This window comes from Rattus rattus, chromosome 2 (genome assembly GCF_011064425.1).
Source record: "Rattus rattus isolate New Zealand chromosome 2, Rrattus_CSIRO_v1, whole genome shotgun sequence".
Classification (NCBI taxonomy): domain Eukaryota; kingdom Metazoa; phylum Chordata; class Mammalia; order Rodentia; family Muridae; genus Rattus; species Rattus rattus.
In genome coordinates, this window is record NC_046155.1 from 171,362,492 (window position 1) to 171,390,392 (window position 27,901).

The 27,901-nt window shown below is 50.2% G+C and overlaps 2 protein-coding genes and 2 pseudogenes across 3 annotated transcripts; all 4 read right to left on the reverse strand.

Moving 5' to 3' along the window:
• Positions 1-161: 161 nt before the first annotated feature.
• Positions 162-656, reverse strand: LOC116894496 (optic atrophy 3 protein homolog). Its single transcript, XM_032896205.1, has one exon. The coding sequence runs from the start codon at positions 636-638 to the stop codon at positions 162-164; it is 477 nt and encodes a 158-aa protein (XP_032752096.1). The 5' UTR covers positions 639-656.
• Positions 657-8,559: 7,903 nt separating this feature from the next.
• On the reverse strand, positions 8,560-11,202 carry LOC116892542 (annotated as a pseudogene). The gene has a single exon (XR_004386957.1). The product of XR_004386957.1 is annotated as an uncharacterized LOC116892542 (transcript).
• Positions 8,560-27,615, reverse strand: LOC116892543 (optic atrophy 3 protein homolog). Its single transcript, XM_032894308.1, has 2 exons — positions 27,306-27,615; positions 8,560-11,531 (listed from the first exon to the last, which is right to left on the reverse strand). Exons 1-2 carry the CDS (start codon positions 27,445-27,447, stop codon positions 11,134-11,136), a joined length of 540 nt encoding a protein of 179 aa, XP_032750199.1. The 5' UTR covers positions 27,448-27,615; the 3' UTR covers positions 8,560-11,133.
• On the reverse strand, positions 13,873-14,026 carry LOC116894942 (annotated as a pseudogene).
• Positions 27,616-27,901: the final 286 nt, after the last annotated feature.

Sequence of the window (27,901 nt, forward strand, 5' to 3'; positions counted from 1 at the left end):
GGAGTACTCACACCAGGACTCCGAGCCTAGGATCTACCTGTCCCCAGAGATCAAAGCATGTTAGCTGGCACAGTTTGGGGGTGGGCCCATGCAGAGAGGCCAGTCATGTGACAAGCCCAGACAGCAGTCGGCGTCCAAGGCCAGAGTCCTGCGGCCTCTACTCACTGGGGGGTCTCAGGGCACTGGGGTTCAGGCCCGAGCTCCGGTTCATAGACCTGGGTTCTGAACTCCTGCAGCTGTGCCTGCAGCTCTGCCTGCAGTTCTGCTCGAAGCTCCGTCCGCAGCTTTGCCTGCAGTTCTGCCCGCAGCTCCGTCCGCAACTCCGTATGCAGCTCTGCTCGCAGCTCGCCCAGTGTGCTCCTGGGCAAGGCTTCCTGCACCTGCACCTGCAGCTCGTCCAGCACGTCCTCCAGGTGGTCCAAATCCTCCCGGAGCGACATCACCGTGGCCGTGCGCGCCACTTCCTTGCGGCGTTTCGATGTCTTCTGGCGACAGAACTCCAGCAGCAGACAGCAGCCCGCGGTGGCAAAGATGATGGCTTCGCCCAGCAGGTTTGCACCCAGCTCAGCAGCTGCCTCCTCATTTAGTGGCTTGATGGCTTCAGCATGAAAGCCCATGATGCGCATTTTGGTCCTCATCTCTAGCCAGTGGTACACTGCAGGGAAGAGAGGGGTCCGGAGTTTGCTTTGGCTGGAGACACTCCTGGCCCCGCTGCAAACACTCCCCTACCCCCAACCTCATCCTCACATTTGGGTATCCCAACTGTAGCCATAGCCATAATTGCCTGCCTAGAGGGCAGTCACCCAGTCCACAAACCTAGAATAATGACTTCTCCAGTCTGCGGGGACCTGAAGACATGGTTTTGGTAGAGTGTTGACCTAGCACACAAGGTCCCCTAGGTACAAGTTTGACACAGACTTATTTGATGTAGAAACTAGGAAATGGAGATAGGAGGATAACATGAAAGCCTTCCAGTGGGCAGGCCTGGTGCTTCCGGCAGCCATGACCTCCACACTTGGGAATAAGCAAGAGGTCATCTTGGGCTAGCGATGGACCTGGTCTCATCAAATAACGTCCAAATAACACCAGTGATGCTTTGGTCACAGTGGGTAAGGGTGCCTGCCACGGAAGCCTGTTAACCAACATGCCATCCTCAGAACTGGAAGACGCCCACTCCAGAGTGGCCCGCTGAGCTTCCCACACACTAATAAATTAAAAACAGAATCCAGAAGCTCCTGGACTGAGTGCACGAGTAAAAGTGCTGCCCTGGGAGAAGCTGGGGCACCTCAGCCTGGGGGCCACTGCAGGGTTAGGGTCACAAGGTGACCCCAAGGCAAAAAATCCTCCAAACACTCATACACATGAAATAAAAATAAACCTTTGGGGAGGGGAGTCAAGACTGGGTTTCTCTGTGTAGCCCTGGCTGACCTAGAACACACTCTGTAGCCCAGACTGGTCTTGAACTCACAGAGATCCACCTGCCTCTATCCCCCAGTGCTGGGATTAAAAGTGTGCACCACCACTGCCCAGCATACATTACTCTTTGAAAAAAATGACCAAACTGTGTTCTCAAGAGAATTTTAGGGAGAATCCTCTATTTACTATCTTACTATATCTGGGTAACCTGGGCGTGCCTGGCTAACATCAGACATCATGGGGCCGGAGAGATGCTCAGATGTTAGGAAAACAAACCGCTCTTGCTGAGGACCTGAGTCCAGGTCCCAGATCCCGTGTCTCACCACTCCCTGTCAGCCCAGCTCCAGGGGATCTGATGTTCTCCTCTGTCCTCCATGACACTAGAATACACATGGCACACACAGACACGTGCATAGAAACACAAATCAAAGACTTTAAAAGATTAAATCATACAGTATGGGATGGGACATGCCTAGTAGAAAGAGTAACCCATCAACCAAAATAAGGGAGCCACTCTCAGTCAGTCCCTCGGCAGCTCAGCTAACTCCTCTCAAACCCTATAAAGGAAGCCCTGAATAGTAACTGAGTCCCCCAAGTGCTTTCCCTCCTGTAGAGGCCGTGTGCCTTCACAGAGTGGTCATCCCTGCCCTGCACCGCACTCTGCTTGCTCTCTCTTCCAGACCTGCTTGAGCCCTTATTCAGTTCTCTGTGTGCGTACGTGTATGTCTGTGTCTGTGACTGTGTGTTGAGACCAGGTCTTACCATGTAGCCCCAACCCACAACAAGCACCCGCCTGCCTCTGCCTGCTGAGTGCTGGAGGACTGAGGGCCGAACCCATCCAGGGCTTTGAGAATACTGCACAAGCCTGCTGTGCACTGGAGCTGTTCCCTGGGGCCCTCGATTGACGCTCAAGCTTTTCCGAGCTGGCCACGGACACACTGGCTGTCCCTGAGCCTCAGCCTGGGTTGCCATGGTGTCTTCACACCACCTTGCCTCTGTCTTCAACTCTTAACTGGTTTTTTTGTTTGTTTGTTTTCCTTTTGACTAAGGTCTTGCTATATAAACCAGGTTGGTGTGAAACTGAAAGAGATCCTCCTGCTTCTTCCTTCCAAGTGCTGTGATTAAAGGCGGTCTCTACCACCCATGGCTGGATTCCATCTTCTATTTGTTTCTCCCTTAGGACCTGGGGATGTCTCTTTTATGCATAGCCATGAATGAAAAGATTCATGTGCCCATCTGGAGGCCTGGCTTTTTGCTCTGAGATCCCTGGAGATGAGCTTTAGGAGTCCGGAACGTCTGACCTCATGCTCTATCTCTGGACAGTCTGGATCGAAGTACCTTTCTCCAAAAGGGCGTTTGGTAAAATGATTTGAATCCTCCTTTCTTGGTTTTTCAAGGTTTTGGTGTTTTGAGACTGAGCTTGGATCTTCCGGGCTGGTCTAGAACTCAGAGATCTGTGTCTCTGCCTCCTGAGGGCTGGTCTAAAGGCTTACGCCATCATGTTTAACGTCACTTTATATTTTTTGTTTTGCTTTGAGATAGGTTTATAACTGTGTATCCCTGGCTGTCCTGGACTTGCTCTGTAGATCAGGCTGGCCTTGAACTCTGAGATCTGCCTGCCTCTGCCTCCCAAATGCTGGGATTAAAGTGTGCACCATCACTACTTGGCTTTGGGGAGGGAGGAGAGGGTCACTTTGTAGCCCAAGTGGGCCCCAGACTCACAGCAATCCTCTGGCCTCGGCTTCCTGGGGCTGGGATTACAGTCATGAATAATCCAGCCCAGATCCTTACTCCTGTTTGAAACCGACTCCCACGTAGGTCAGGCTGGCCTCAAGCTATGTGACTTTGATGCTATCCTTGAATACTGGAGTGGACACAGGAAGACACGCCCACTCATTAGCTTTGAGGGCTGGCTCCTGTAACTTTTGTCTCTCTTGGATCCTGGGAGTTTCCCTGTTGTGTACACTGAAGGATTAGCCTACACACGCAGAGGCCTGGCGTTTGCCCTGGGATCCTAAGGGATAATCTTTAAAAGTGCTTGGAATGTCCAGTCCATTGAACTATCTTTGAGGCACAGCCACACACGCAAGTCATTTCTACTAATGACAGTTTTTGCTCTAATTTTTTCTTCTTCCTTTGTGTGTGTGTATGTCTGTGTGTACATGTATATGTATAGTATCTGTGTGGGGACCTGTATGTGCGTGTGTGTGCGCGCGCGCGTGCACACTTATGTGACTGCAGGCATGCACTACCATGCCTGGCTTCTCTTTTATCCATCTTTACACTGTATTTATGATTACTGTGTGTGTCCAATGTGCCAGTTGGAGAATGTAGATGTCAGAGGACAGCTTTGGGGAGTTGACTCTCTTCTACATGCTGAACCATCACTTCAGCCAGCCCTCACATACTGAATCTCATATTTATCTTTGACATTTTGTGTGTGTCCCCGTGCTATGTGCCACAGCACTTGTGTCAGAGGACAACTTGCAGGGAGCCTGTTCTTTCCTCTAACCTTCTGCCATCCAGGGACTGAACTCAGCTCTGCAGGCTTGGTGACAGGCACCTTTATTTACCCTTGGAGTCATTTGGCTCTCGTTGGTTTTGTTTAAGATTTATTTATTTATTTATTTATTTTATTAACTTGAATATTTCTTATATACATTTCGAGTGTTATTCCCTTTCCCGGTTTCCGGGCAAACATCCCCCCCCCCCTTCCTTATGGGTGTTCCTCCCAATCCTCCCCCATTGCCGCCTCCCCCAACAGTCTAGTTCACTGGGGTTCAGTCTTAGCAGGACCCAGGGCTTCCCCTTCCACTGGTGCTCTTACTAGGATATTCATTGTTACCTATGAGGTCAGAGTCCAGGGTCAGTCCATGTATAGTCTTTAGGTAGTGGCTTAGTCCCTGGAAGCTCTGGTTGCTTGGCATTGTTGTACAAGATTTATTTATTTTATGTAAGTACACTGTCGCTCTCTTCAGACACACCAGAAAAGGGCATCGAATCCCGTTACAGATGTTGTGAGCCACCATGTGCTTGCTGGGAATTGAGCTCAGGACCTCTGGAAGAGCAGTCAGTGCTTCATAGCCACCAGCTATAGTTTTTAGTCATAGTTCCTGATTTTAGTTGACCTCCCCATGCTGGCCACTGAAACTCTAATGTTCTGGCACTTCTGGCTGGCCATAAAGAAATTCTATGATGTTCCTTGTGCAATAGTAGGTCACAGGATTCTTTACTCCAGGGGGTCCTGCTCCCTACCCTGGAGGAACAGATGCTGCAGAGGCCCAAAAGAATCTGAACGAAACCCGTCCTGCCTGCTGGCTTTCGGCCACCTGGTCTGAGAACTCTGGAAGGTCAAGCAGATGCACTCAGGAGCATAAAATTCCAAGCTGTGTGTGTCACCTCACCTACAGCCTAGTCAGAAGCTTCAACAGCCCGTAAGCAAAGTGTTTCTCTGGATTTGGTGAAGCCCTAGCGAGTCCGCTGTCAGGGAAAGGGTCCATTGGAGCAGGAGTAATGGTGCAGTAGAGTTTGATTCTGTAACCGGAGTTCACCCTGCTCTCCTCCTTTACCAAAGGCTGCTGTTTTTCTTTTTTCCTTTCAAGATAGGCAAAAGCCAGGTAGCCCTGGCTGGCTTTGAGCTGGACACCCTCCTGAAATTTGGGTTGATCTCCTGGGATTAATGGAGTTTGCCACCACACCTAGCTATCTGGGCTCCCCTTTATGAAATCCAGTCAGGCAGCAAGCAGTGTGCACTTCTACCAGCAAAGGTAACTCTACGGCCATTTTTCATTTTAATTAGACTCATGACACATCTTGCACAAAATTACCCAGGTTCCCACTCTCCTGCTGTGGTTGCTCACACTAGTGCAGAGCTCCCTGCTCCCCTTGCTGCAGCTTCACCCAGGCTCCTGCTGTGCTCTCCTGGGCTGCTCAGGGCTCCCAGGCGTTGGTGAGCCTCCTTCCTGCTCTCAGTGACCGGATGTGAGCGGCCCATGCTTGTTAGTTTTATAATCATGTTGTTGTTGCTCTGTATTCTGAGGCAGGGTCTCATATAATCCAGGCTGGCACTGAACTCACAACTTGGTGAGTCTCAACTTAGTGAGTTCAATGGCTACTTAGCCCAGGCTAGTTTGATTTCCTTATTTTCCTATTTTCACCTCCAACCCTAGTGCTGGGATTCCAGGTGTGCGCCACTAAGCCTGTGTTTTGTTTGTTTTGTTTTTTTTTTTTTTTTTACAACAGGCTGATTTTTTTTTTTTTTTTTTTTTTTGGCTCTTTTTTAGCCCCAGGCTAGCCTCTACCACTGAGCTAAATCCCAACCCCTGGAACAGGCTCTTATGTAGCCCCAGGCTAGCCTTACATTCATTCCATAGCTAACGATGCCTTGAACTCATTGAATCTTCCAAGTGTTGGGGCTACACGTGCGAGTCACCAGACCTGCCTTTTACATTTATTTACTGTGCCCAGGCTGGCCTCAAATCTGTGACACTCTTCTTGTCTCAGTCTCTGAGAGCAGGGATTAAGGTGTGTGTAGTCATACCTTATGTGTTATGTTTAAAAATATATATTAGGTGCACAGAACACACATATGCATATACATATTCAAGCATGTATATAGTTTTTTAAAAAAAGATTTATTTATTATATATAAGTACACTGTAGCTGTCTTCAGACACACCAGAAGAGGGCAACAGATCTCATTACAGATGGCTGTAAGCCACCATGTGGTTGCTGGGAATTGAACTCAGGACCTCTGGAAGAGCAGTCGGTGCTCTTAACTACTAAGCCATCTCTCCAGTCCCCTCAGTAAGGTTTTTGAGACAGGGTCTCACTGTGTAGCCCTGGCTGTCCTGGAACTCACTCTGTAGACCAGGCTGGCCTCAAACTCACAGATATTGGCCTGCCTCTGCCTCTCATGTGCTGAGACTAAAGGCGTGAGCCACCTCTGCCCTGTTGTAGCTCTTCTTTATGAAGTAGATTACCACAAAACAAGACGTAATAGCAAGTTCTGCTGGGTAATGACTTGGACAAACTGTCATTCCAGGAAAATATATATACAACACACACATCATGTTTCATACATACACACATGTGTCCTGAATAATGCAACACTATACTCCACATATAGGGAGAAGAGGGTTATTTTACAGTGTATACATTTACAATGTATACATGATCCATCACACATGCTCTTCCTTCTCAAGGACTTCAATGCAAGCTCAGGCCTTCTGAGGTTGTGGTAGCAGCTCCCGTGGGGATTGAGGACGATCAGGAACACAGAAGGAACTAACGCTTGGCTCAGGGGTCAGGGCCTTAGTGACCTTCTGTTGCAGAGCTTTGATTGTTTTGTTGTTGTTTTTCAAGACAGGGCTTTTCTGTGTAGCCCTGGCTGTCCTGGAACTCACTCTGTAGACCAGGCTGGCCTCGAATTTAGAGATCCTCCTGCCTCTGTCTCCTGAGTGCTGGGATTAAAGGCCTGTGCCACCACCTCTCTGTTACCTTGTTTTTGAGACAGGATCACTCTAAGTGCCACTGGCCGTCCTGGGACTCTGTAGATCAGGCCAACCTAGAACTCAGAGCTCTGACAGCCTCTACCTCTCCAGGGCTGGGAGTAAAGGTGTGTGCCACCACACTGGGCTCCCTAAGAGGGTGCCTTTGTCAGCCCTTGCTGTATGGGGTCAGTGAACCTCTCCTGTAAAGGACCAGTGGGTAACTGTTCTCAAGTCTCAAACCCGGCTAAAGTGGCCACCGGCAATGTGAAAGTGAGTTTCACATTGAAACTGTGAAGCTGTTTACGCCTTCACTGACTGACTCAGCTCAGGGCCTAATCTGCTAAGCACCGTTGGGATTGCTTGTTCTTACCTGTGTCTTCCTCTGGCGTGTTCAACCTTGAACTTGAGGCACCTCTACAGCACCAAGATGACAGGTAAAGGGAGTTTATGCAGTGCTGGGGACTGGATCCAGGGCTTCAGGCCTGCTAGTCAAGAGCCCTGCCCACTCTACCATTTCTCCAGAGCCAGCTCTTTACCCCTACATTGGAATGACAGCTCCATGGTGGCTCTGCTGAGCTCTGTCTTGTCCCTGGCAGCTCCAGACACTGGTGGAAAACCAGACACAGCAGCTGCTCCATGCACTTGTCCAGTTGGTAGGTGACAGCACCCCAGCTGCTAGGCAGGCTTTTCCTGTCAGTCTGTCCACAGTGCTCACACTGGCCAGCCAAGGGATGCCCTGGGGGGCAGGGAAAATGGCTGGAGCTTGTATAAGATCCATTCTCTTATGGTGGCTCTCCAACCAGGAGCTTGTCCAACAATGAAATCAACAGCCAGGGATGGGACAAGCAGAGCCACGGACACTGACTCAGGCTCTGTGAGCTCCTATGACAGGGTTCTGTCTGAGATGTCCTGAAGCCCCAAGTCACTCAAAGGGAGGAGTCTTGGTCCAGCCCCATCTACCCACATAACCAAGGAGGGAGCAGGTGACACTGAGAAAGTGTGCAGTTGTTCCTCACTGGGCTGTAAATCCATGAGGCTTGGGCTGCAGCTGACCGGGGCTCTGATGGGGACCCAGCATGGCAAAGAACAGGGCTGGGTCACAGAGTGGGCAACTCCATGACTCTTCAATGGCAGAATAAAGTAAGAGCAGCTTTTCTGGTTTAGATAAACTTTAAGCTCATTTTGTAAGGATAATGACCTTGAACTCTTGACCCTCGAGCCTTTGCTTCCCAAGTGCTGAGATTCAGAGGCATGAGTTACCGTGCCTGCTGCAATCCTGGATTGGTTTAGGCAGGGTCTTGCTATAAAGCCCCTCAAATCTGCAGTCTTTTTTTTTTCTTTCTTTCTTTCTTCTTTTTTGAGACAGGGATTTTCTGTGTTGCCTTGGCCATCCTGGAACTTGTTGGACTGATGGTTTTGTACACTGTGTCTCTGTGTTCTCATCACATTTTGTGTGTTTATGGCTGTGTGCTCATTACAAGGTCAACACGGAGGTCTAAGGACAACCTGAGCGAGTCCGTTCTCTCCTTCTACCATGCAAGTCCTGGGGATCCAACTCAGGCCATTAGGCTTGGTGGCCAGTGCCTCCATCCGTCAGTCTATTGGTTTTTCCAATTAAAAATACACACAAATAAAACTGCAGACAACCAGCTTCATTCATAAATTTATTCCCCCCCTTCCCCCTTGCAGGAATACGTAACGCTGCAGTGAGCAGGGGTCAGAACTGTGGACGCTGCTCTGGCCCTCTGCCCTGCAGAGACTTCAGGAACCACACACCGCACCACACTGCTTCCTGCACTGTCGCTGTGGGTGAGGCCGCCACAGACCTCACCTTCTCCACATACGCCAGGGACAGGTGAAGGTTCCACAGGGCCAGGTTGGGGACAGAGGCCTACTTTCATGCTTGGGTGACCCGAAGGTGACATTTCATCTCGGTGCCTGTTTCCTCCCAAGCAAGCAGAACAAATATTATTCCTACGGGGTTCTTTGAGGAACAACAGACTAACAGTGAAGCCAGTCTGCTGGAGGAATGACTGACCTGATGGGGCTCAGCGCCCTTCACCTGTCTTGGCTTTGCTGTTAATGCTGAGGACTGACCCAGGCCAGGGTGGCTCAGGTGTCCTGGGCCTGTTAGTGCCAGACTGGACTCCCAGGGGTAACCATGGCAGTTGGGCAGCTTCCCTCCTCCTCCCTCTGTGTTCCCTCACCATGTAGCCCTTGTCCCCAGTTAGGCTTTCACCTAACTCAGCCGCTCCTAAATTTAAAGATACCAACTTCTGCCTCTTCTAGAAGAAACAGGTACAGTCTCAGTATTGGTTTCAGTCTGGGGAATCCTGGGCATGGGCCATTTTCACCCCCTTGGGTGCAAGTGCCACCTCTAGGGACAAGGGCCAGGGTCGGTGAACCTGTTTCCTACATTCAGAGAGCTCGGGTATGGCCTGGGCTTTTCTGATAGGGGGCAGAAACCCATTGCTTCTGGCCACTGGGAAGAGGTCAGGCCTTCATCTCACCTTGCCCTGCAGCCAGAACCATCTGGGTCCTCTGGTCCTTCCTCCCCACCCTTTGTAGCTGGCCCCTCCTGAGCTATGGGGTCTTGGCCAAGTCCCTTAGCTTCCCTTTTCCTCGGCCTCAGTTTCCCAATATGGGAAAGAGCTCACAGGAGTCTTGGCCCCTTTTGCCCCAGAGCCAAAATCTCTGGCTTTCCTCCAAGGTGTTTGCCATTCTTTTTATTTTTTGTCTTTTTATTTTTTGTCTTTTTTTTTTTTTTTAAAAGACAGGGCCTCTTTCTGTGGTTCAGGAGGCTGTCCTGGAATTCACAATGGGATGACCCAGGCTCATTCCTGCCTCAGCCTCTGAGTGCTGAAATTCTAGGTGTGTGTCTCCACGCACGGCTTTCTCTTTTGTTAATGAACACTGGCCCAGTTTGGAGGTCCATATTAATTATGCCTCACATATATCCTTAGGAGGCCTTCTTATTCTTGGGCTCCTTCCGTCAGGAACTAGAAGGCCATGACAGAGACTGCTGCACCCACAACCCTTCTGGAGCTGCAGTGGTTAGCCCAGCCCAGAAGCTGTGTGTGAGCAGGCGGCCAAAGGACAAACAGCACAGCGGGGGCCTTGTGTCTTCTTAGAGCCACAGAAGGCAACAAGTTGAACAGAGGGCCTTCAAAAGAAAACCTCAGTCCTAATCCTGGAACCTGTGTGTCCCCATTTAGAAAAAGGGTCTTCAGGGATGTAAATGTGGTCATTCTGGATTTAGGGTGGGTCTTGTAGTCAGGGCAGGTGTCCTTTCAAGAGACAGATGGGGAAGAGAAAGCCACATAAAGACAGGACACAGAGTCCAGGAAATATGGAGCCTCTGAAGCCAGAACAAAGCAGCTGACCTCTGCTGCTGGGAGAACAGGTTACTCTGTGTCCTCCACCACATTCCTAGTGATATGTCATGTCTCGGGGGGCAGGCAAGGAAGGCGGGACCAACAGAAAGGGTGGGGGGACCCAGGCCTACAGGGATATGGAGGGTGCAGACAGATGTGTGGGTGACATCTAACCCACCCAACTGAAAAATGCCACTGAAGGACAGGAGGAAATAGGTGCCACCTGAAACAAGGCCCAGGGACTCTCAGACAGGGCAGCAGGGCTGTGACTAAGACAGGTCAGATTCCAGCCAATTAGGTCAGTCTGTGCCGAGGGAGGGAGTGGGGTAATGCCACAGGCTGAGGGGTGAGGGGATCTGTACAGGCATGACCCCCTTGGGACCCCAGAGGAAGAATGAGGAGAGAGAGTGGGGCATCAATTGCACTCTGAGGCCTCCATGGGAACTGCACTGACCTGAGGCAAGGCTCACAGTGGCCTGTGTCCACCAAAAAAAGGAGGGGCTCCAATGATGGGCATGTGACCTTGTCTACCTCCTGACCAGGCTTGAACCCTGGGTTCGTTTTTGCCTTTGTTACAGCAGTGGGGACTGAGATAGGTCGGCTAAGTCCTTGGAGGTCCAATGTGGTTCCTGGTGGGGCTGAGGGCTGAGTCAGAGGCTGGATGGACTCTGTCTGAATGCTTCTTCTGCTGAGTGCTCCCAGGGGGAAATGCCCGGATTCTGTCACTAAAGGGTGACCACACGTCAGAGCTACATCAAGGTCCTCGTGGTTTCTGCTAGGCCAGGAGGTGTGAGGAGAAGGCCCTATTGGGGGCCACATGGCGACAGACATGTCCAGGCCCCAGCAGCTGGTTATTTCCTGGAAGACGCTGCCTGGCACTTGGGAGTACAGTGGGCATTGCAGACCTGCCCACGCACCTCCTGCAGCTCCTCACGCAGCTCCTCCAGGGCACTCAAGGAGGGCATCGCTTGTGTCTGAGCCTGCAGTGCCTCTAGGGCCAGTGCCAGGCGGCCCACCTCATCCTGCAGTGCATTCCAGGCTGCCCGCTGCTCCTCCTCCTTATTGCGCTGCTGAGTCTGGTGGCGCCAGTACTCCAGGACCAGGCAGCCTCCGCCCACAATGAAGATGGTGGCCTCACCCAGCAGCTCAGCACCCAGCTCTGCTGCAGCCTCCTCATTCAGTGGCTTGATGGCTGTGCCCCGGAAACCCATTATGCGCATCTTGGTCCGCATCTCCACCCAGTGGTACACTGCAGGGGAGAGAGGGGTCAGGTGTGTTCCAAAGCCCCACCCCCAACACTTTCTTGTTCCAGTTGCAGTCAGAGACCAAGGTGGGAGTGGGAGGTCACCTTAAGCAAGACCTGTCCTTTACTTCACCCAGGGAACATGGAGTGTCTTCCCAGGGTTATCTGTGGCCTTTCTTCCCTCAGACTAAGGTCAGAACCCAGGGCTTCATGCACGTTGAACACACCTGCTACCACTGAGCTAGACCCCATCTTTTTGTTTTAGATAGATGTATGTATGTATATACGTACATACGTACGTATGTAGCTCATACTGGCCTTCAGCTCCCTATATAGCCAAGGATGACCTTCAACCTCTGACTGTTTTTCTACTTCCCCATGTGCTGGGGATGACGAACATTATGTCCTATTACTTTTTACTTTTTTTCAGATGTAGCACAGGCTGGCCTTGAACTCATGATCCTCCTGCCTCTGCCTCTTGAGTAGCTGGGGTAGTTGGGCACCATAAGGATCAGGTCTAGTTCAAAGAGACACCAAGATTCCAGAGAGCAGCAATGAGCAGAAACCTGATGAGAACAGAGGTCCTTGGATGGGAAGCCATGCGCCTAGCAGACCACAGCACCTGCTCTCTGAGTGTCAAGAACACACAAGCTGTGAAGGCCCAGCAGCCACGTTGAGCTCCGACTGCTGCTCTTTAGGTCACCTCAGAGTGGTCGCTGTCTTCCTCCATGGCACTGTCGCCCACTTTCCTGGCAAGACTCCCTTTCTCTCCCTTCCCAGAATGCAGAGGGAGGGCTGCAGCTCTTGTGGGTTAGGAGGCTCCGATCCTAGGTTCTCAGTGCAGACGGAGCTAAGTGAAGAGCGGAGCTGCCTCCCTGCCTGGCCCTGCTTCTCCTCAGCACTAGAGCCCTGAGGAGCGGGGAGGGCAGGTGCTCACCCTCACTGGGCCAGCATCATGGGTGCCTATCAAGTGGGAAGAGAGGGGGTGCCCAGACTAGCTCCTTTCCGAATGTGCTTTCAATGGAGTCTTTTCCTTTTTTAAAGACAGTTGTTTCTGTGTAGACCAGGCTAGCCTCCAATTCAGAGATCCATCTGCCTCTGTCTCCTAAGCGCTGGGATTAAAGGTGTGAGGCACCACTGCCCCATGGAGTCTTTGAGATGGTCTCACTATGCCTGGCTGACCTGGCAATCCACCATGTAGAACCAGGCTGGCTTTGAGTTTGTAGTAATCCTCCTGCCTCAGCCTCAAAGCTGAGGGCATCAAAGGCATGCACCACCATTCCTGTCTTCATTTTAGTTTTTATTGTTTATTAAACTGTTTTTGTTGTTGTTGTTGTTGTTTTGAAACATGGTCTCCCTGATTAGCCTTGGCCAATCTGTAACGCAATATGCAGACCATGATGACCTTTTCTTTCTTGCTTTCTTGTTTTCTAACAGGTTCTCATGGAGCACACACTGGCCTCAAATATGCTATACAGCCAAGGATGACCACAAGCATGTGCCGCCATCCTTGCCTTATTTACCGTGTTTTTGAGACAGGGTCTCACTGTGTAATCCAGGCTGGGACTGAACCTGGGGCAGAAAAACCTCCTAAGAGCTTCTACTGCAGGACTGTGCCTTTATGACCGTTCCCTGTGCACAGTTCCCTGCACACGAATGCTGTGTCTCAATAAGAATACGCATCTAGAATTGGGAATGGCAAGATGGTACAGTGCCCCAAAGTGACGGCCACCTAGCTGGTGACCCAAGTTCCATCCCTGAGACCCACGTGGTAAAGAAGAGATCAACTCCTCTAAGTTGTCCTCTGACTTCCATATGTTCACTAGTGGCATGTACACACACACACACACACACACACACACACACACACACACACACACACACACACACACCACACCCCATACAATATAATTTTAGCCAGACATGATGGTATAGGCCTTTAATCCCAGCATTTAGGAGTCAGAGGTGGGTGGACCTCTGTGAGTTCAAGGCCAGCCTGGTCTACAGAGAAAGTTCCAGGACAGCCAGGGCTGTTACATACAGAAATCCTTTCTTGAAATACAAAAGCAAACAAACAAAAACAAAACAAGAAAGCAAACAAACAAGCAAAAAAAAAACTTTAAAGAATTTACATACAAGAGCTGATGGGATCGCTCAACGGCTAAGAGCACTTGCTGCTCTTCTGGAAGACCTAGGTTCGATTCCCAGCACCCACATGGCAGTTTACAACCTTCTGCACTTCAGTCTCACAGGACTCACTGCAAGCATGTATACAGACATCTACTCAGGACAAACATAATACACACAAAGTAATAAAAACAAATCTTTCCTTCTCTCCCACTCCCCACAGGAGAGCTCAGTGTCCCCCACTACTACAAATTTCTCTGGAATTTCCTGCATTTGGGGAAACTGCAGGGGTCAGTACATCTGGAGTGCAATGGATAAGCTCACTCTGGAAAACCCCCTTCATGATCATGGTAGTGCCCCTGCTAGGTAAGTGTATAAAAACAAATCTTAAAATATACAAAAGAATAAATATTACTCATGAAACCCCAGTGAAGTGGTTTGGGTACAAGGACTTATTCCTCAGCCTGGGCTGCCACCGACTCAATTCTCTATAGAATATTCCCCATTCACAAAGCCAGACTCACCATAAACTCCTAATAAGATCTAGCATCATTTGCCAAAATGATAGCATAATTAAGTTACCACTGTTGCTACTGGTCAGTAGATTATCACATGGCTCCAAGCAGTCTCTGCCTTGTCCTCCCTAGATAGGCCCCAGTGAGCTCAACTCTAACTCTAAAGCCTACCTCAGTGACACAGACTGTTCCTACTAACATGTAGGAGGCTGAGGCAGGAGGATCACAAATATGAGGCCAGTCTTTTTTTTTTTTTTTTTTTTTTTTTTCCGGAGCTGGGGACCGAACCCAGGGCCTTGCGCTTTCTAGGCAAGTGCTCTACCACTGAGCTAAATCCCCAGCCCCGAGAGGCCAGTCTTAGGTATGTAGTGAGAGCTTGCCTCAAGAAAACAAAACAACAGCCTGGAGAGACAGCTAACTCTTCTTGTGGAGGACCACGAAAGGTGGAGCCAGCTACCAGCCATCCAACACCTGATTCTGGCCTTCATGGTGCATACATGTGTGTGCAGACGTACACATACATACATAAAATAAAAATAAAATTCAAAATTCAGGGAGGCAGAGAGATGGCCTAGCAGTTAGGAACACTGGCTACTTTCCCAGATGACCCAGGTTTTATTTGTAACACCCATGGGTGGCTCACACAGTTTATAAGTCCAGTTCCAGGGGATCTCAGTCTTCTGGCCTCCAGACACCAGGCACACAGCACACACACATAAGTACAGACAGACACCCTGTGTAGCCAAGGCTGCCTCTGAACTCCTCCTGTTTCTGCCTCTGTGGGCTGGGATTCCCAGTTGTGCACAGCACATCCCCTCCTGTCTGCCCCACTGACTCACAGTTCTTCCTTCTAGAACAGCTCCAGGCACACGCAGGCACTAACTACAGGAATGGTGACTAACTCCTACCGACTCCCACAGAATGACCTTTGCCTATGCTCCCCACCAGACCTGGACGGACCAGCTGGGCGTAAGAGAGGGACACCTAGGAGTCCCAGAGACTGAGGCTCGGTGTGCTTGGAGCTGGGCGGTCCTGGGTTCCGGTCTGCACCTGCTGTTTAGTTGCTGTGTGACTGGTCAGGGTTCCAAATAGCACAGTGCATCTGCATCCCACTTTGCAAATGTGGAGAGCAGCAACAGGGGAGGGAGCACACGTGTCCCCGCATATGGCTCAAGGGTGGTGGCTCACTATCCCAGAAGCAAGCGAGGACTGTAGCAATCTGATGGGGACCGAAGGGCTGTCTACAAGAGTGGAGCTGGAGCTGAGCCCTAGAGCTCTGTGGTTAAGGCCGCCAAAGAGTCAGGTTGTCTGGCTCGAAGCCCGTGCTGAGCCATTCCCCATCTCCTGCCTTGAGGCCTCAGTTTCTTCATCTGTGCAGCTTAAAATGGCCACAGTAGAGGTATGCAGACCTCTAATTCCAGCACTTGGGAGGCTGAGAATTAAGACTGTTTCAGACTAGCCTAAGCTACATAGAAAGACTGTTTTAGTTAGGGTTTTACTGCTGTGAACAGACACCATGACCAAGGCAAGTCTTATAAGGACACCATTTAACTGGGGCTGCCTTACAGGCTCAGAGGTCCAGTCCATTATCTTCATAGCAGGAACATGGCAGTGTCTGGGCAGGCATGGTACAGGAGGAGCAGAGAATCTTACGTCTTCATCTGAAGGCTGCTACGAGAAGACTGGCTTCCAGGCAGCTAGGATGAGGGTCTTAAGCCCACACCCACAGTGACACACCCACTCCAATAAGGCCACACCTCCAAATAGTGCCATTCTCTGGGCCAAGCATATACAAACCATCACAAAGACCTTGTCTCAAAACAAAGATACAGGCCTCTCTTTCCCACATCAGGGCAGCACATGACCAGGACACAATAGTCTACCACAGGCTTTGAAAGAACATTTTCCATCCCCAAACCCCACTTCTAAACAAGTTTTCACATAGCCTAGGCTGGCCTGGAGCTTGCTGGTCGGTGAGGGTGACCTTGAGCTCCTGACCCTACTACCCCACCTTTCAAGTTCGGGATTTACAGGCTGTGTCTCCATATCTGGCCAGTTGCTTTCACCCCCACTCCGTAGCAAAGAGCCTAGGGCCTCAATGCACACTATTACTAAACTACGTCCGAAAGCCCCTCCAGAAGGATAAAATGCATGCTGGGTGTGAGGCTTTAGAGATGGCCAGTGGTTAAGAGCAGTCGGTGACTGCTCATCTCGAAGACCTGAGTTCAGTTCCCAGCAACCACACAGCAGCTGACAGCTGCCTATAACTTCAGTTCCAGGAGATCCAACACTATATCTTCTGAACTCCTCAGGCACCAGGCATGTGCTTCAGTTAAAGGAAAGAAATAAGAAGCTTGGTGCTCAGAGCCCTAGCAGCCTTACTGAGGTCATGAGAACTGCCTGAATAAAAAAAAAAAATGTCAGCAAGAGGAAGGCAGCATCACCAAACCATTTAGAGGTGCTTTCCTGTCTAGCCAGCAGGAGGTCCGACTCCAGGTTTGGTGGCTGGTTTGAGAGGAGTACAAACTCTTTTGGAAACACCCACTATCAGGCGGCTACTCAGTTGGCTTTCTGTGCCTGTCAGCAGTTAGAGCAAGCTCAGATGCTGGACAGAGCTGAAGAACTGACTCAGGCGCCCTCTCCTGTCCACTCAGAGTACTGCAGGCAGCCTGGGTCAGGAGAGTGTGATACAGCACTATAAATCACAGTGGAAGGACCTGAAGAGGTTGCTTGTTTTTGTGCTATGGAGACAGAAGCAGGCTAGGCACTTAGCTATATGCCCCCTATGTTGTTCTGAGACAATCTCACATAGCCCAGGCTGACCTCAGACTTGTTAAGTAGCTGAGAATGACCTTAAAGTCTTGGTCCTCCTGCTTCCACTTCTCAAATGTCGTGTGTGCCACCAAGCCTAGCCACAGTTGGTTAAAAACTTCATTTTCAGACAGGCCCAGTGGCCATGCTTGGCCCTAAACTCACAACCACCCAGCACCAGCCTCTTGAGTAGCTGGGATTACAGGAGTACAGCACTCTGTCAAGTGGCAAGAGTTGTAGTTGGGGGGGTTGGGAATGGGGGTGGGTGGAGGAGCATCCCAATGTCAGCTCAGACCTGCGCTGAGGACTCACAGTGAGTACCACTCTGTTTGAGGTAGGATTTCACTCTTTGGCCCAGGTTGGCCTTGAATTATCAGCAATCCTCCTATCTTCTGAGGGTTGGAATTAGAGATGTGAGTCACCATGACATTGTTTTATGTAAACAACAGCACTGGGGTGGGTAGCATGGATAAAGAACTCTAAAGTACAATTAAGGAAGACCAGGCATAGGGCCCAGGCCTTTAATCTCAGCACTCAGGAGCCAGACAGGTGTTTCTCTGCGAATGTGAGGCCAGCCTGGTCTACAGAGTTCCAGGATAGACAGGACTACACAGTGAGACCTTGCTTCTAAAAACAGAGAGAGAGAGAGAGAGAGAGAGAGAGAGAGAGAGAGAGAGAGAGAGAGAGAGAATGAATATGAAATGAATTAATGCCAGTCCTCATTTTTTTTTTTTTTTTTTTTTTTTTTTTTTTTTGGAGCTGGGGACTGAACCCAGGGCCTTGCGCTTGCCAGTCCTCATTTTTAAAAAATACTTACATACATTATGTTAGCAAGATATGTAACTGGTCACATTGAATGATGCATGTGCACACACAGGCGCACACACACAAAGGAAAGTGTTTCCTTAGTAGGAGAGGAGCATCTTGAGTGTTTGGAGGTCAACAGCAACAGTCTGGCTGCCACACACGGGAGCTGATGTGACACTCTCAAAACTATAAATAGATCTTGGGGACATGACCTTCTCTGGAGAGCATTAAAATAAAAATGCCAGTGCCTCCCCAGGTCAGCTGGGCCAGGCCATGTCGGTGGCACCCCTGAGCATCTCAGGCAAATACCCACACAGCCACATTGTGCCTACAGGTCACCTACCTGCTGCTCAGCCAACCGTTATGCAAGCAGTACTGTACTTGATCTGGCATTTGCCAGCTCCTCCCGACCTAACTCCTAACTTCCTTCCTTGAGCAGGGTCTCACCATGGAGCCCAGGCTGGCCTGGGTTAGGTTGGCTTCCAGTTGACAGAGACCTACCTGCCTCTGCCTATGTTTTGGGATTAAAAACGTGCACAGCACACACCATGGCCCTTTCTATGTGAGTGTGCATTGCCGGAATGGACTCAGGGCCTTGTGCATGCTAAGCAAGCACAGAACTACTGGGCTACACCAGCACTAGCCTTTCTTCTCTTTTTTTCATATTTGTTTGTTTGGTTGGTTTTCAGGGGCCCAGCTGCCCTGAGACAACTAAGCCTCCTGCCCCAGCCATTTAGGTGCTGGGACTACAGGTCTGATACTGCACCTGGGTTTCTTTCTTTGGTTTCTAGATAGGATCTCACTGTATAGCCCAGGCTTGCCTGGGACTTGAGATCTCCTTTGGGATTGTCGGCAAGTGCCACCATGCCTGGCTAGGCCTAGTTCTCCAACTGAGGTGTGACCTGTTGGGGCTGTCATTTCTAGATGTTTTAATGGTTCTATCTTTCCAGTTTCCTGGTAATTTTCAATTTTACTTGCGTTTATTATTCCTCTTTTTTACCTTTTTATTTTTAACATATACACTTAGGTATTTTTGGTTTTGATTTTTTGTTTTTGTTTTTTTGGGGGACAGTCTCGTGTAGCTCAGGCTGATTCCAAACTCAAAATATAGCCAAGGATGCCCATGAGCTTCTGATCCTCCTGCCTCCACCTCAAGAGTGCTGGGTAAGGTGGCGTGTAACCACACCCTTTGTGCACTGCTGGGCTACGACTCTACCCACTGAGCCCCAGGCTCATCTTTAAACCTGGCGATTTTAGGTTCACATCTGGCAATACTGTAATTTGCAGCGTTTCCAGATCTCAGCTTGCAGACTCTCTTCAGGCTCCTGCCCAGTGTGGTGCCCCCTTGTCTACAGAATACATTTTTCTGTTGTGGTCCCACAGTATCACATGAGCTTCTCTAAGCCAAGAGGCATGGCAGACACATTCCTTTTTAGCAGAATATAATTTAGGCTGTAAACCCACAGAAGGACTAGCCAGTGGCCACAAGCTCAGGGGACAAGCTCAGGGGACAACATGTCCATGTAGAGGCTGAAGGGACAGCCAGTGCTAGAGCAGGTGTCTAGTATACATGGTTCCATGTCCAGTACAAAATAATATTAAAGACAACAGTAATGATTAACCTGCACTGGGAGCTGAGGCTGTGGTCCTCAGGACGGCTTGCAGGTAGCCTCTTTTTTTTTTTTTTTTTTTTTTTCGGAGCTGGGGACGGAACCCAGGGCCTTGCGCTTCCTAGGCAAGCGCTCTACCACTGAGCTAAATCCCCAACCCCTTGCAGGTAGCCTCTTACCCAGCTTCCCTGCAGCATGCCTCCCATCTCCCAGGCCTTTAGAGGCTGGAAAGGTCCCAAACCATCAGTGGCCTGGTCTAGCCCTTCCCTTGCTGTAGGAGACCTGGCCTCTCTTTCTGAAGAACTCAAACACTCAGTTTATAAGAAGGTGTGGCTCGGCGTGGAGCATTTACAGGCAGGATGGGGCAGTGGATGCTTTTGCAGATGCTTGTGAGTTTGACTTTCTCATTTGTCTTTATTCCCAGCTATTTTCCCAAAGTGAGCTTCTTTTAGCCCTAGTTATGTGCCTCCATTGCTAAAGTGCTTTGTTTAAGAAAGAGCCTAATGAGTCCTAGGCTGACCTATAACTCAGTCCAGAACCGAGGACGAACGACCGAACTCCAGATCTCTAGCCTCTGCCTCCCTAGTGCAGAAGTTACAGGTGTGCGCCACCTGCCCACTGGAGCTCAGTGTGACACAGGTGTCCTCATGCATCAGCCTCCCATTTGCTGGATTACAGGCCTGTGCTACCATGCTTGGCTCTAACTGTAGCTTCTGATCAAACAGCCATTGTTCACAGGCTAGAACTGGAGAGAGGACGCCCAGACTTGCCTGTGAGAGCCAACTTGAGCAGGGCTCACAACCCACACAGGCTGCAAGTCCTAAGCATGAGCTAGAGCAGGTGTTAACAGCACAGGAGCCAGCATTACCATGATGGGAACAACAGAAAGAAACATGGCACCACACTTTTATGTATTTCAACTAACATTCACAACAGCACTTAGGGGTTAGGCCAGGGCTACAGTGTGGCTCAGTGGTAGAGCCCCTGCCTAGAATCCTCCAGTGAGGGGCTGGGGGGCGTGGCTCAGTGGTAGAGCCCCTGCCTAGCATGCTTGAGGCTCTGAGTTCAACCCTTAATTTTATTAAAAAAAAAAAAGGGGGGGGGGGCTGGAGAGATGGCTCAGAGGTTAAGAGCACTGTCTGCTCTTCCAGAGGTCCTGAGTTCAATTCCCAGCAACCACATGGTGGCTCACAACCATCTACAATCAGGTCTGGTGCCCTCTTCTGGCCTGCAGGCATACATGCAGGCAGAAAGCTGTGTGATGTATACATAATAAATAAATGTTTTTTAAAAAAATTTTTTTTCTTTGTCATACTAACTTATAAAAGTGTCAGGGCACTCAAAAACAGACTATAAAACCAGGGTCCAGAGAGGTTAAATAACTTGCCCAGGTGTCTTAGGCTGAGCTGTGTGTGAGCCGTGCTACTGACTGGCCTCAGAGCATGCTGAGGGCACTGGTCATCGGTCACGAGTACTCTACTCTGCAGAAAGGCAATGGTGTGACCAGGACACACCCAGAGGAAATCACAAAGCAGGGACACAAGGGCAGACAGCCTTTATCAGTGTACCAAGCCCTCTTCTCACATAACAACAGACTCTGTGCCCTCCCAGCCACGGAGAACAACCATATCCATAGTCTTCCACATCCACCCAGGAATCTCAGGGGTAAGTTTTATGACTACCTCCTTTCGTTGTTTTGACAGAATCTCATGTAGCCCAGGCTGACCTCCAACTGGCTAGTAACCAAAGTGAACCTTGAACATACTTCTTCCTGTCCTCAGACTCCCAGAGCTGGCATTACAGACATGCAGAACAATGGCCAAATGTTTGCTTGGTTTTGAAATACAGAATAGATGCTCAGAGAGGGCAACATGTTCTGAATATCACACAGTGGGTGTGCCTACAGCACCCACTTCCCGCTGAACTGGGAACCTCTTGGGAGAGGACTACAGGGAGCGGAGCTAGGGTACCAATGCTCCATGGTGGCACCTACCACCTGCTGCCTGCCACTCAGCTCCTGCGCCCCAACACAGGAACCTCCCAGCAGAGCCCAGCCAAGCCACAGACCAAAGAAACTAGAGGTCACTGCTGTCAGGTGTGGTGGCAGATGCCTTATTGTTGTGGAGGCTGAGGTAGGAAATTCACATGAGTTTGAGGCCAGCCTGACCAACAGTGTGTTAAGTCTGTCTCAGACATCCTTCCCATCCCCACTCCCACTCCCCAAAACAAACTCCAGAGCTGGAGATGGCTCTGAGGTTAAGAGCATCTCCTCTTGCAGAGGACCTGAGCTTCCTTCCCAGCACCCTGCCACTCACAACCATCTGTCCCCAGCTCCAGGGATCTGGCTCCCTCTTCTGGTGTCCTAGGGTACCTGCACACATGTGGCACACATGCATACGCAGAAGTAAAAATATGTCTTGTTGGGGTTGGGGATTTAGCTCAGTGGTAGAGCACTTGCCTAGCAAGCACAAGGCCCTGGGTTCGGTCCCCAGCTCCGAAAAAAAAAAGAAAAAAAATGTCTTGTTTTTTCTTAATTTAAAAGAGAAAGAAAAGGAGTCTGTGGGATGCGAGCGTTAGACACCATGCCTACCCTTCAGGTGTTTTTGTCCCTAGAATTCCAGCAGGAGTCTAATCCCCAGAAAGCTCTGCTGCTGCTGAAGAAACAGAGGAGCCTTAGGTTCTAAGATCACTAGAATGAAGCCCAAAGGTGGAATCCCAGACTCCTGATGGCACTACAGACAGAGACAAGCCCCAGACACAGCGGTGTTGCAGAATTCTACCAGCAAGAAGGCCAGCAAAAGAGCTGAGTGGATGCAAATGATACCCAGACTCTGAGCTAAATAAACCTCTTTTTTTATACACCTAGTCTGCCTCAGGCGTTCAGTTACAGTAATGAAATACAATTACTACAAGAGTGGGCATCTTTGGAGGGCCACGGCCTTGCTTACTGCATGGGGCACACTAGGAAGGAGTGCAGGCAAGCGAGCTGGGGCCTTCCTGCCACGTCACCCTCAGCTTCCTTGGAAGCATGGTAACACGCGCACCTTGTGATGGAGGCTGGGGAAGAGAACACTTGGAACTTGCAGTACATTTCTAAAATCCTAGCGCTCAAAAGACCTCTGAAGCAAGAGGATGGCCACAAGTTCCAGGCCAGTACCCACAACTGTACAACACCCTGACTTCAAAAGTCAAAAAAGAAGAAAACAAGACTCCTGCCTTCACTGCATAGTGCATCAAGGACTGGATGGGATGTAAGGCTGTCTCTTCCTCCCAGGAGTGTGTGATCACCCGGGACAGGCAGGAACTACAGGGCAGGCTTCTGCTTTATGACTACTGAACTTCCGGGATTCTTCCCTGTACTCTCTCAGCTGTAGCAGCCACAGTGGCCTTCCCAGCTGTGTGGATAAGAAGGGGCAGGCACACAGATGTGGCGGTACACACCTTTAATCTCAGCACTGAGGAGGAAGAGGTAGGGAGATCTCCACAAGTTCAAGGCTAGCCTGGTCCACACAGTTCCAGGCCAGGCAGGGATTGAGTGAGGCTCTGACTTAGAACAAAGTAAAGTACAACACAAGGGCTGAGCACTAAGTCCTCAGAGGGAGAGCAGTGACTGCAGAAACACCTGGGAATGCCGAGCCACTGCTCAACTGCTGAGCCACAGGCACCGTGAAGAAGGACAGACTGACTGAAAGAAAGCAGGACCCAAGCTAGGGAGGCTCTCCAAGCTCAGAGCATCTCCAACAGCACAGCGAGTCCTCTCTGCCTGTTTGCCATCCACTCTCTCCCACCTGACTCCTGCCAGCTCTACCTTCAAGCAAGTTTCCAGATCAATCACCACTGACAGGAAAGGAAGGCTGACTTGCTAACCACGGCACGGGACTTGAGACCATGTCCGCACATGTGCATACCCCAGATAGGTATGGGTACTTTGTGGGGTCCCTGCCAAAGACACGCAACTGGGATCCAGACTGAGAACTAGTGTCAATGTCATGAAAAACAAGGGTGGGCAGAGATAACTGTGGAGAACAGGGGCACCAGACCTTGAATGGCCCAGGCTAGCCTCAAACTAGTTATTAACTGCAGATGGCCTTGAACTCCTCATCTGCTCCTGCTCTTGCGTCCACCTTTCCAAGTGTTGGCATGGGAGGCATGCTGGCTCCACCCACACCCCTGTACTAGAAAGCTCTCTACCACCGTGATGCATCATTAGCTACTTACCACTCTTTTCACTCATTATTTTGAGACAGTGTCTCAAAAGATGTTCTGGTTGTGAATGTACTCTATTCCCCAGGCTGGTCTTGAACTTTCAATTCTCCTGCCTGGGCCTCCTAAGTAGCTGACATTCTAGGCTTAGCTAGTGTCAAGTCACTCTGCAGATTAAAGGAGCTCGACTGTGGAAGCTGTCTCCTTGATGGATCACATCAGCCAGTGACACCAAAGGCCTATAAAATGTAACTCAGGAGGTTCTCACCAGGCCCAGACTGCCTTAAGGAACTACTGCAGTTAACAGTTGCTGGAGGAGGGGAGACTTATTCTTCACTGAGAGGTGATACTACGGTCAGGCTAATACAACCCCTCACCCATGCACAGCCAACCAACTCCACAGATTTCAAAAATAATAATAATGAGCCACCTTGTTCTTTGTTTTCAAGACAGGGTTTCTCTGTGTAGCCCTGGCTGTCCTGGAAATCACTCTGTAGACCAGGCTAACCTCAAACTTAGAGATCTGCCTGCCTCTGCCTCCCCAATGCTGGTGCTGGGATTGAAGGCATGCACCAACACTGTCTGGCTATAAGGAGTCATCTTTAATTTCAGAACTCCAGAGTCAGGGAAGTCTCTATGAGTTCAGCATGGTCTGCACAGCCAGTTTTAGATCAGCCAGGGCAACCCTGTCTCAAGGAAGGAAAAAGTCATGAAATAAGAAAGAGGGCTAGTTGGAAAGAAGAGGGGATCAGTGGGAATGGGCAAGAAAGGGTAACAGGGGAATACAAAATAGTGAAACTGTTGAAACCATACAATAAAATGTATAGATTTAGATGCTTGTAAACCTGCACGTGGCAGTCAAAGACAGGGGATTCAGAAGTTTGAGGTTCTAATATGTGGCAAGTTTGAGGCCTGCGGGGCTACATGAGAGCCAGTCACAAAAAATTAATAAACTATACCTTGAGGCTGAGGTGTGATTCAGTAGTAAAGTTCTTACCCAGTGCACACAAGACCCTGAGGTCCATCTTCAAGGACACACACACACACTCACACACTCTCTCTCTCTGTTTCTCTGTTTCCACACACACACACACACACACACACACACACACACACACACACACACACACACACACACACACACACACACACACACACACTTATGAGCCCTCTCAGGCAAATCCAAGGTGTTTGCAGTGGTCAGGACCCGCCCCCTCATGATCTATCTTCCTATTGCCATTGGTCTATTGATCTCCTCCATCAACTGTGCTAGATTCTGTGGGACCTCAGGAACCTTGCTTACATAGCTCCTTCCCCCCGGATGCAGTGGGGTCTTGGAACTCTTGCTTACACAACTCCTTCCTCCTGATTTCTTCCACAGCAGTTGTTGCTACCTAACAGGCTTTTATTTTTTGTTTTTGAAATTGAGGCTTATGTGTAGTCCAGGCTGGCCTCAAACTCGAGGCACAACTCCTGCCTCAGCATCCAAGTGCTGGAATGTGTCCCATGCCTGGCTACACTTCCTATATTTTATGTACTGAGGTCAGTTGTTGCCTATCTTCCCCGACAGGAATCCTTGAGACGTGGGTTTCTTTACATCTTCATACTCCTCACAATGAGGCAGCATTTCATGCAGCATATATGCACAGTGGGAAGAGCAAGGCTACTGCAACTGCTAAGGACACAGTGCCCTACAGGCTGGGAGAATAAGGCCTGGAACCCAGCAGGCAGGCAGGCACCAACTGCTCCTGTCTCATGAGAGCCTCTGTACACAACTGGAAACAGAGGCTCAGGTAGGCTACCTTCACCCACCCAAAGTCATTTAAGGGGTAGGGTCAAGCTGTTCCCTAAACCACAAAGCTAAGACTAGTCCCATGACTTGGAAGGAAAGCAGGAAGCTGGACAGACCCAGAGTCCAGAGTCCACAGTGAGGCTCTGGCACAGCCTCCACAATGACTATGATGGAATGTGATCTTGGAGAGTGACGGAATTCCTGCCTGTGACGGCTTACTTATTTTTTCTGTAAATTTAAGCAGTCATCCCTGGTTTGTGTTCTGCAGATCTTGGAACTCACTTTATAAGTAAAAATAGCTTCTAACTTGCACTGACTCTCCTGCCTCTGCCTTCCAAGTGCTGAGATTTAAACACATGGTACCTATTTCTTTTGTTGGTTTTGTTTTGTTTTGTAGCCAGCATCTCTCTGTGTACTGGCTGTCCTGTAACTCACTCTGTGGACCAGGCTGGCCTTGAACTCAGAGATCCACCTGCCTCTGTCTCCCAAGTGCTGGGACTAAAGGTGTATACCACCACTGCAGGCTGGTTTGTTTGTCTGTTTGGTTTTTTTGATTTTGAGAGAAGGTCTCATGTAATCCAGATTGAACTCAGTAAGGTATCTTAAGGTATCTGAAGCTGGCCCTGCCCTCCTGTTCCTACTGCCTCAACCCCCCTAATACTGCAATGCGAATCTACACCATCATGTCTTGCTTCAAAATCCAAAACTTTTCAACTGCAAGACCTATGGCCCGGCAGAAGGCCCACCGAACACCAAAAGGACCAAGAATCTTACTAAACACATATGGGGAGGGTTTGAAAAGTTAAGGGTCCCATTAGTGCTCATGCTACACCCCTGGAGGCAACAATGTCCCTCAGTGGTCTGGTGAGATTCTCCTCAACCTTCAGGTCTCAGTTGATGTACCCTCTGCCAGGAAGTGCTCTTCTCTTTGTACTCCAAGTCAGGTCAAGTATCTAGTGGGCCTACCACCCCATCTAGATTGTCACTGTATGGGTATTTAGACCCTGTTGATTCATAAGCAGGGTCAGCTCAAAGCAGACACTCATCATATCACATATAAGCTACACGGGGCGTTGGAGAAACATGAACAGTAGTTCTCGACACATTACAAAAGCTTCCACCTCGTCTCTGCTTTATAGAGATAGATGGGTCTTTTCTAGGAACACATATCTGGTGCTTTGCGAAGCAAGTGAAGTCTCTGCTCGCTCAGGAGACTCCCTTGGCTCACTTGGCTGCTCTAAACTGGAGACTGCCTACAGTCCATGACAGTTCTGAGATAACGCTGACATATTAGGACCGTATCTCCCAGTGCCCAGCCAAGAAGCCTGCACCGTGCGGCTACCGAACCAATGGACCGGCATGAGGAAACTCATAAATAAACGGAAGGACGTCCATTCTGGATTCATCCTTTTGCCAGGTCGCAAGATTCCATCACCATCACGACCCTAAGTCAGTGTAAAACTAACTCACAAGCTCTGTGCTCTAAACCCAGGGTGATACGCAAAGCACCCACAGGTCGGCAGGGAAACTTAGGGACAGCCAGCGTTTCTATAGTAAAGCGTCTCTCTTAAGGATGGCTCCGTAGGGGACCTCCAGGGGGCTTCTCAGTCCCGCCCCTAACTTCTGACAAGTCCCACCCTAATGTTTCTCATACCTCACCCTATTGGCTTGCGTAGACGTCAACCGCCACAAGCCCTCTTCCCTATTGGCTTGCATTCCAAACTCACGCGGTGACGCCCCTGATAGCTCGCCTTTCTTTCCTATTGGGCGAATGACACGCCCCTCTAACAGAAGCCATCCTCATTGGCTATAGCGTTTTGCCGGTTCGCGCCGGGATTGGTCAGGCACAGAAGCCATTCCCCTGAACTAGAAGGATCGGGAATGGAAGGGCTGGGGCCTTTGGGGTGAGACTCACGCTGGGCTGGAGGCAGGCAGACGTAGGTTTTGAAGAACTCGCTGCGGCGGGCGGCATCCTTGATGCGGTTGGCCAGCGGCTTGCTAACTTGCCGGATGCCCAAGTAGAACAGCTTCGCCATGGGGAACGCGCCCACCACCATCTTGGCGGCCGCCCTGGGCACGCGCAACCTTGCTGACTGGGCGGGGCGCCGCCGACCTCTCCGTTCCTCCCCCGCCCGCCGGTAGTCCGTGCGTGCCTGCGTAAGGAGGGACTTGCCTACGTGCCTACGTACGAGCGTGCGTTCGCAGGCTCGCGGCGGGGGTGGTGGGGAGGGTGTTTGTCTGCAGGGGGCGCTCGTGACGTCACCGCGTCGACGTCTCGACGTCCTACGTTGTGTATGCAAATATACGGCGGAAGTGAAGCGTCAGAGGGCGGTGCCGTTAAACGGCCGCTGGTGGGAGCGTGGCCGGAGCCCTATTCCCGACGTACTGACGTCACCACGTCTTGCGTGATGTCACGTACTGAGTCCGCTTCCCTGCCCATAGGAGGTGTCTGCTTAGTCCCAATTAAGTCTAACGAGTCCCAGGTACGCCTTCCTCCGCGGTTTGCACGCT

Bases quoted from the DNA above. Each gene is read 5' to 3' on its own strand.
- LOC116892543 (XM_032894308.1), bottom strand. From the start codon at position 27,447: ATGGTGGTGGGCGCGTTCCCCATGGCGAAGCTGTTCTACTTGGGCATC. The intron at 11,532-27,305 runs GTGAGTCTCACC...TCTCCCCTGCAG, and splicing joins CTGCCTGCCTCCAGCCCAGC to TGTACCACTGGGTGGAGATG.
- LOC116894496 (XM_032896205.1), bottom strand. From the start codon at position 638: ATGAGGACCAAAATGCGCATCATGGGCTTTCATGCTGAAGCCATCAAG.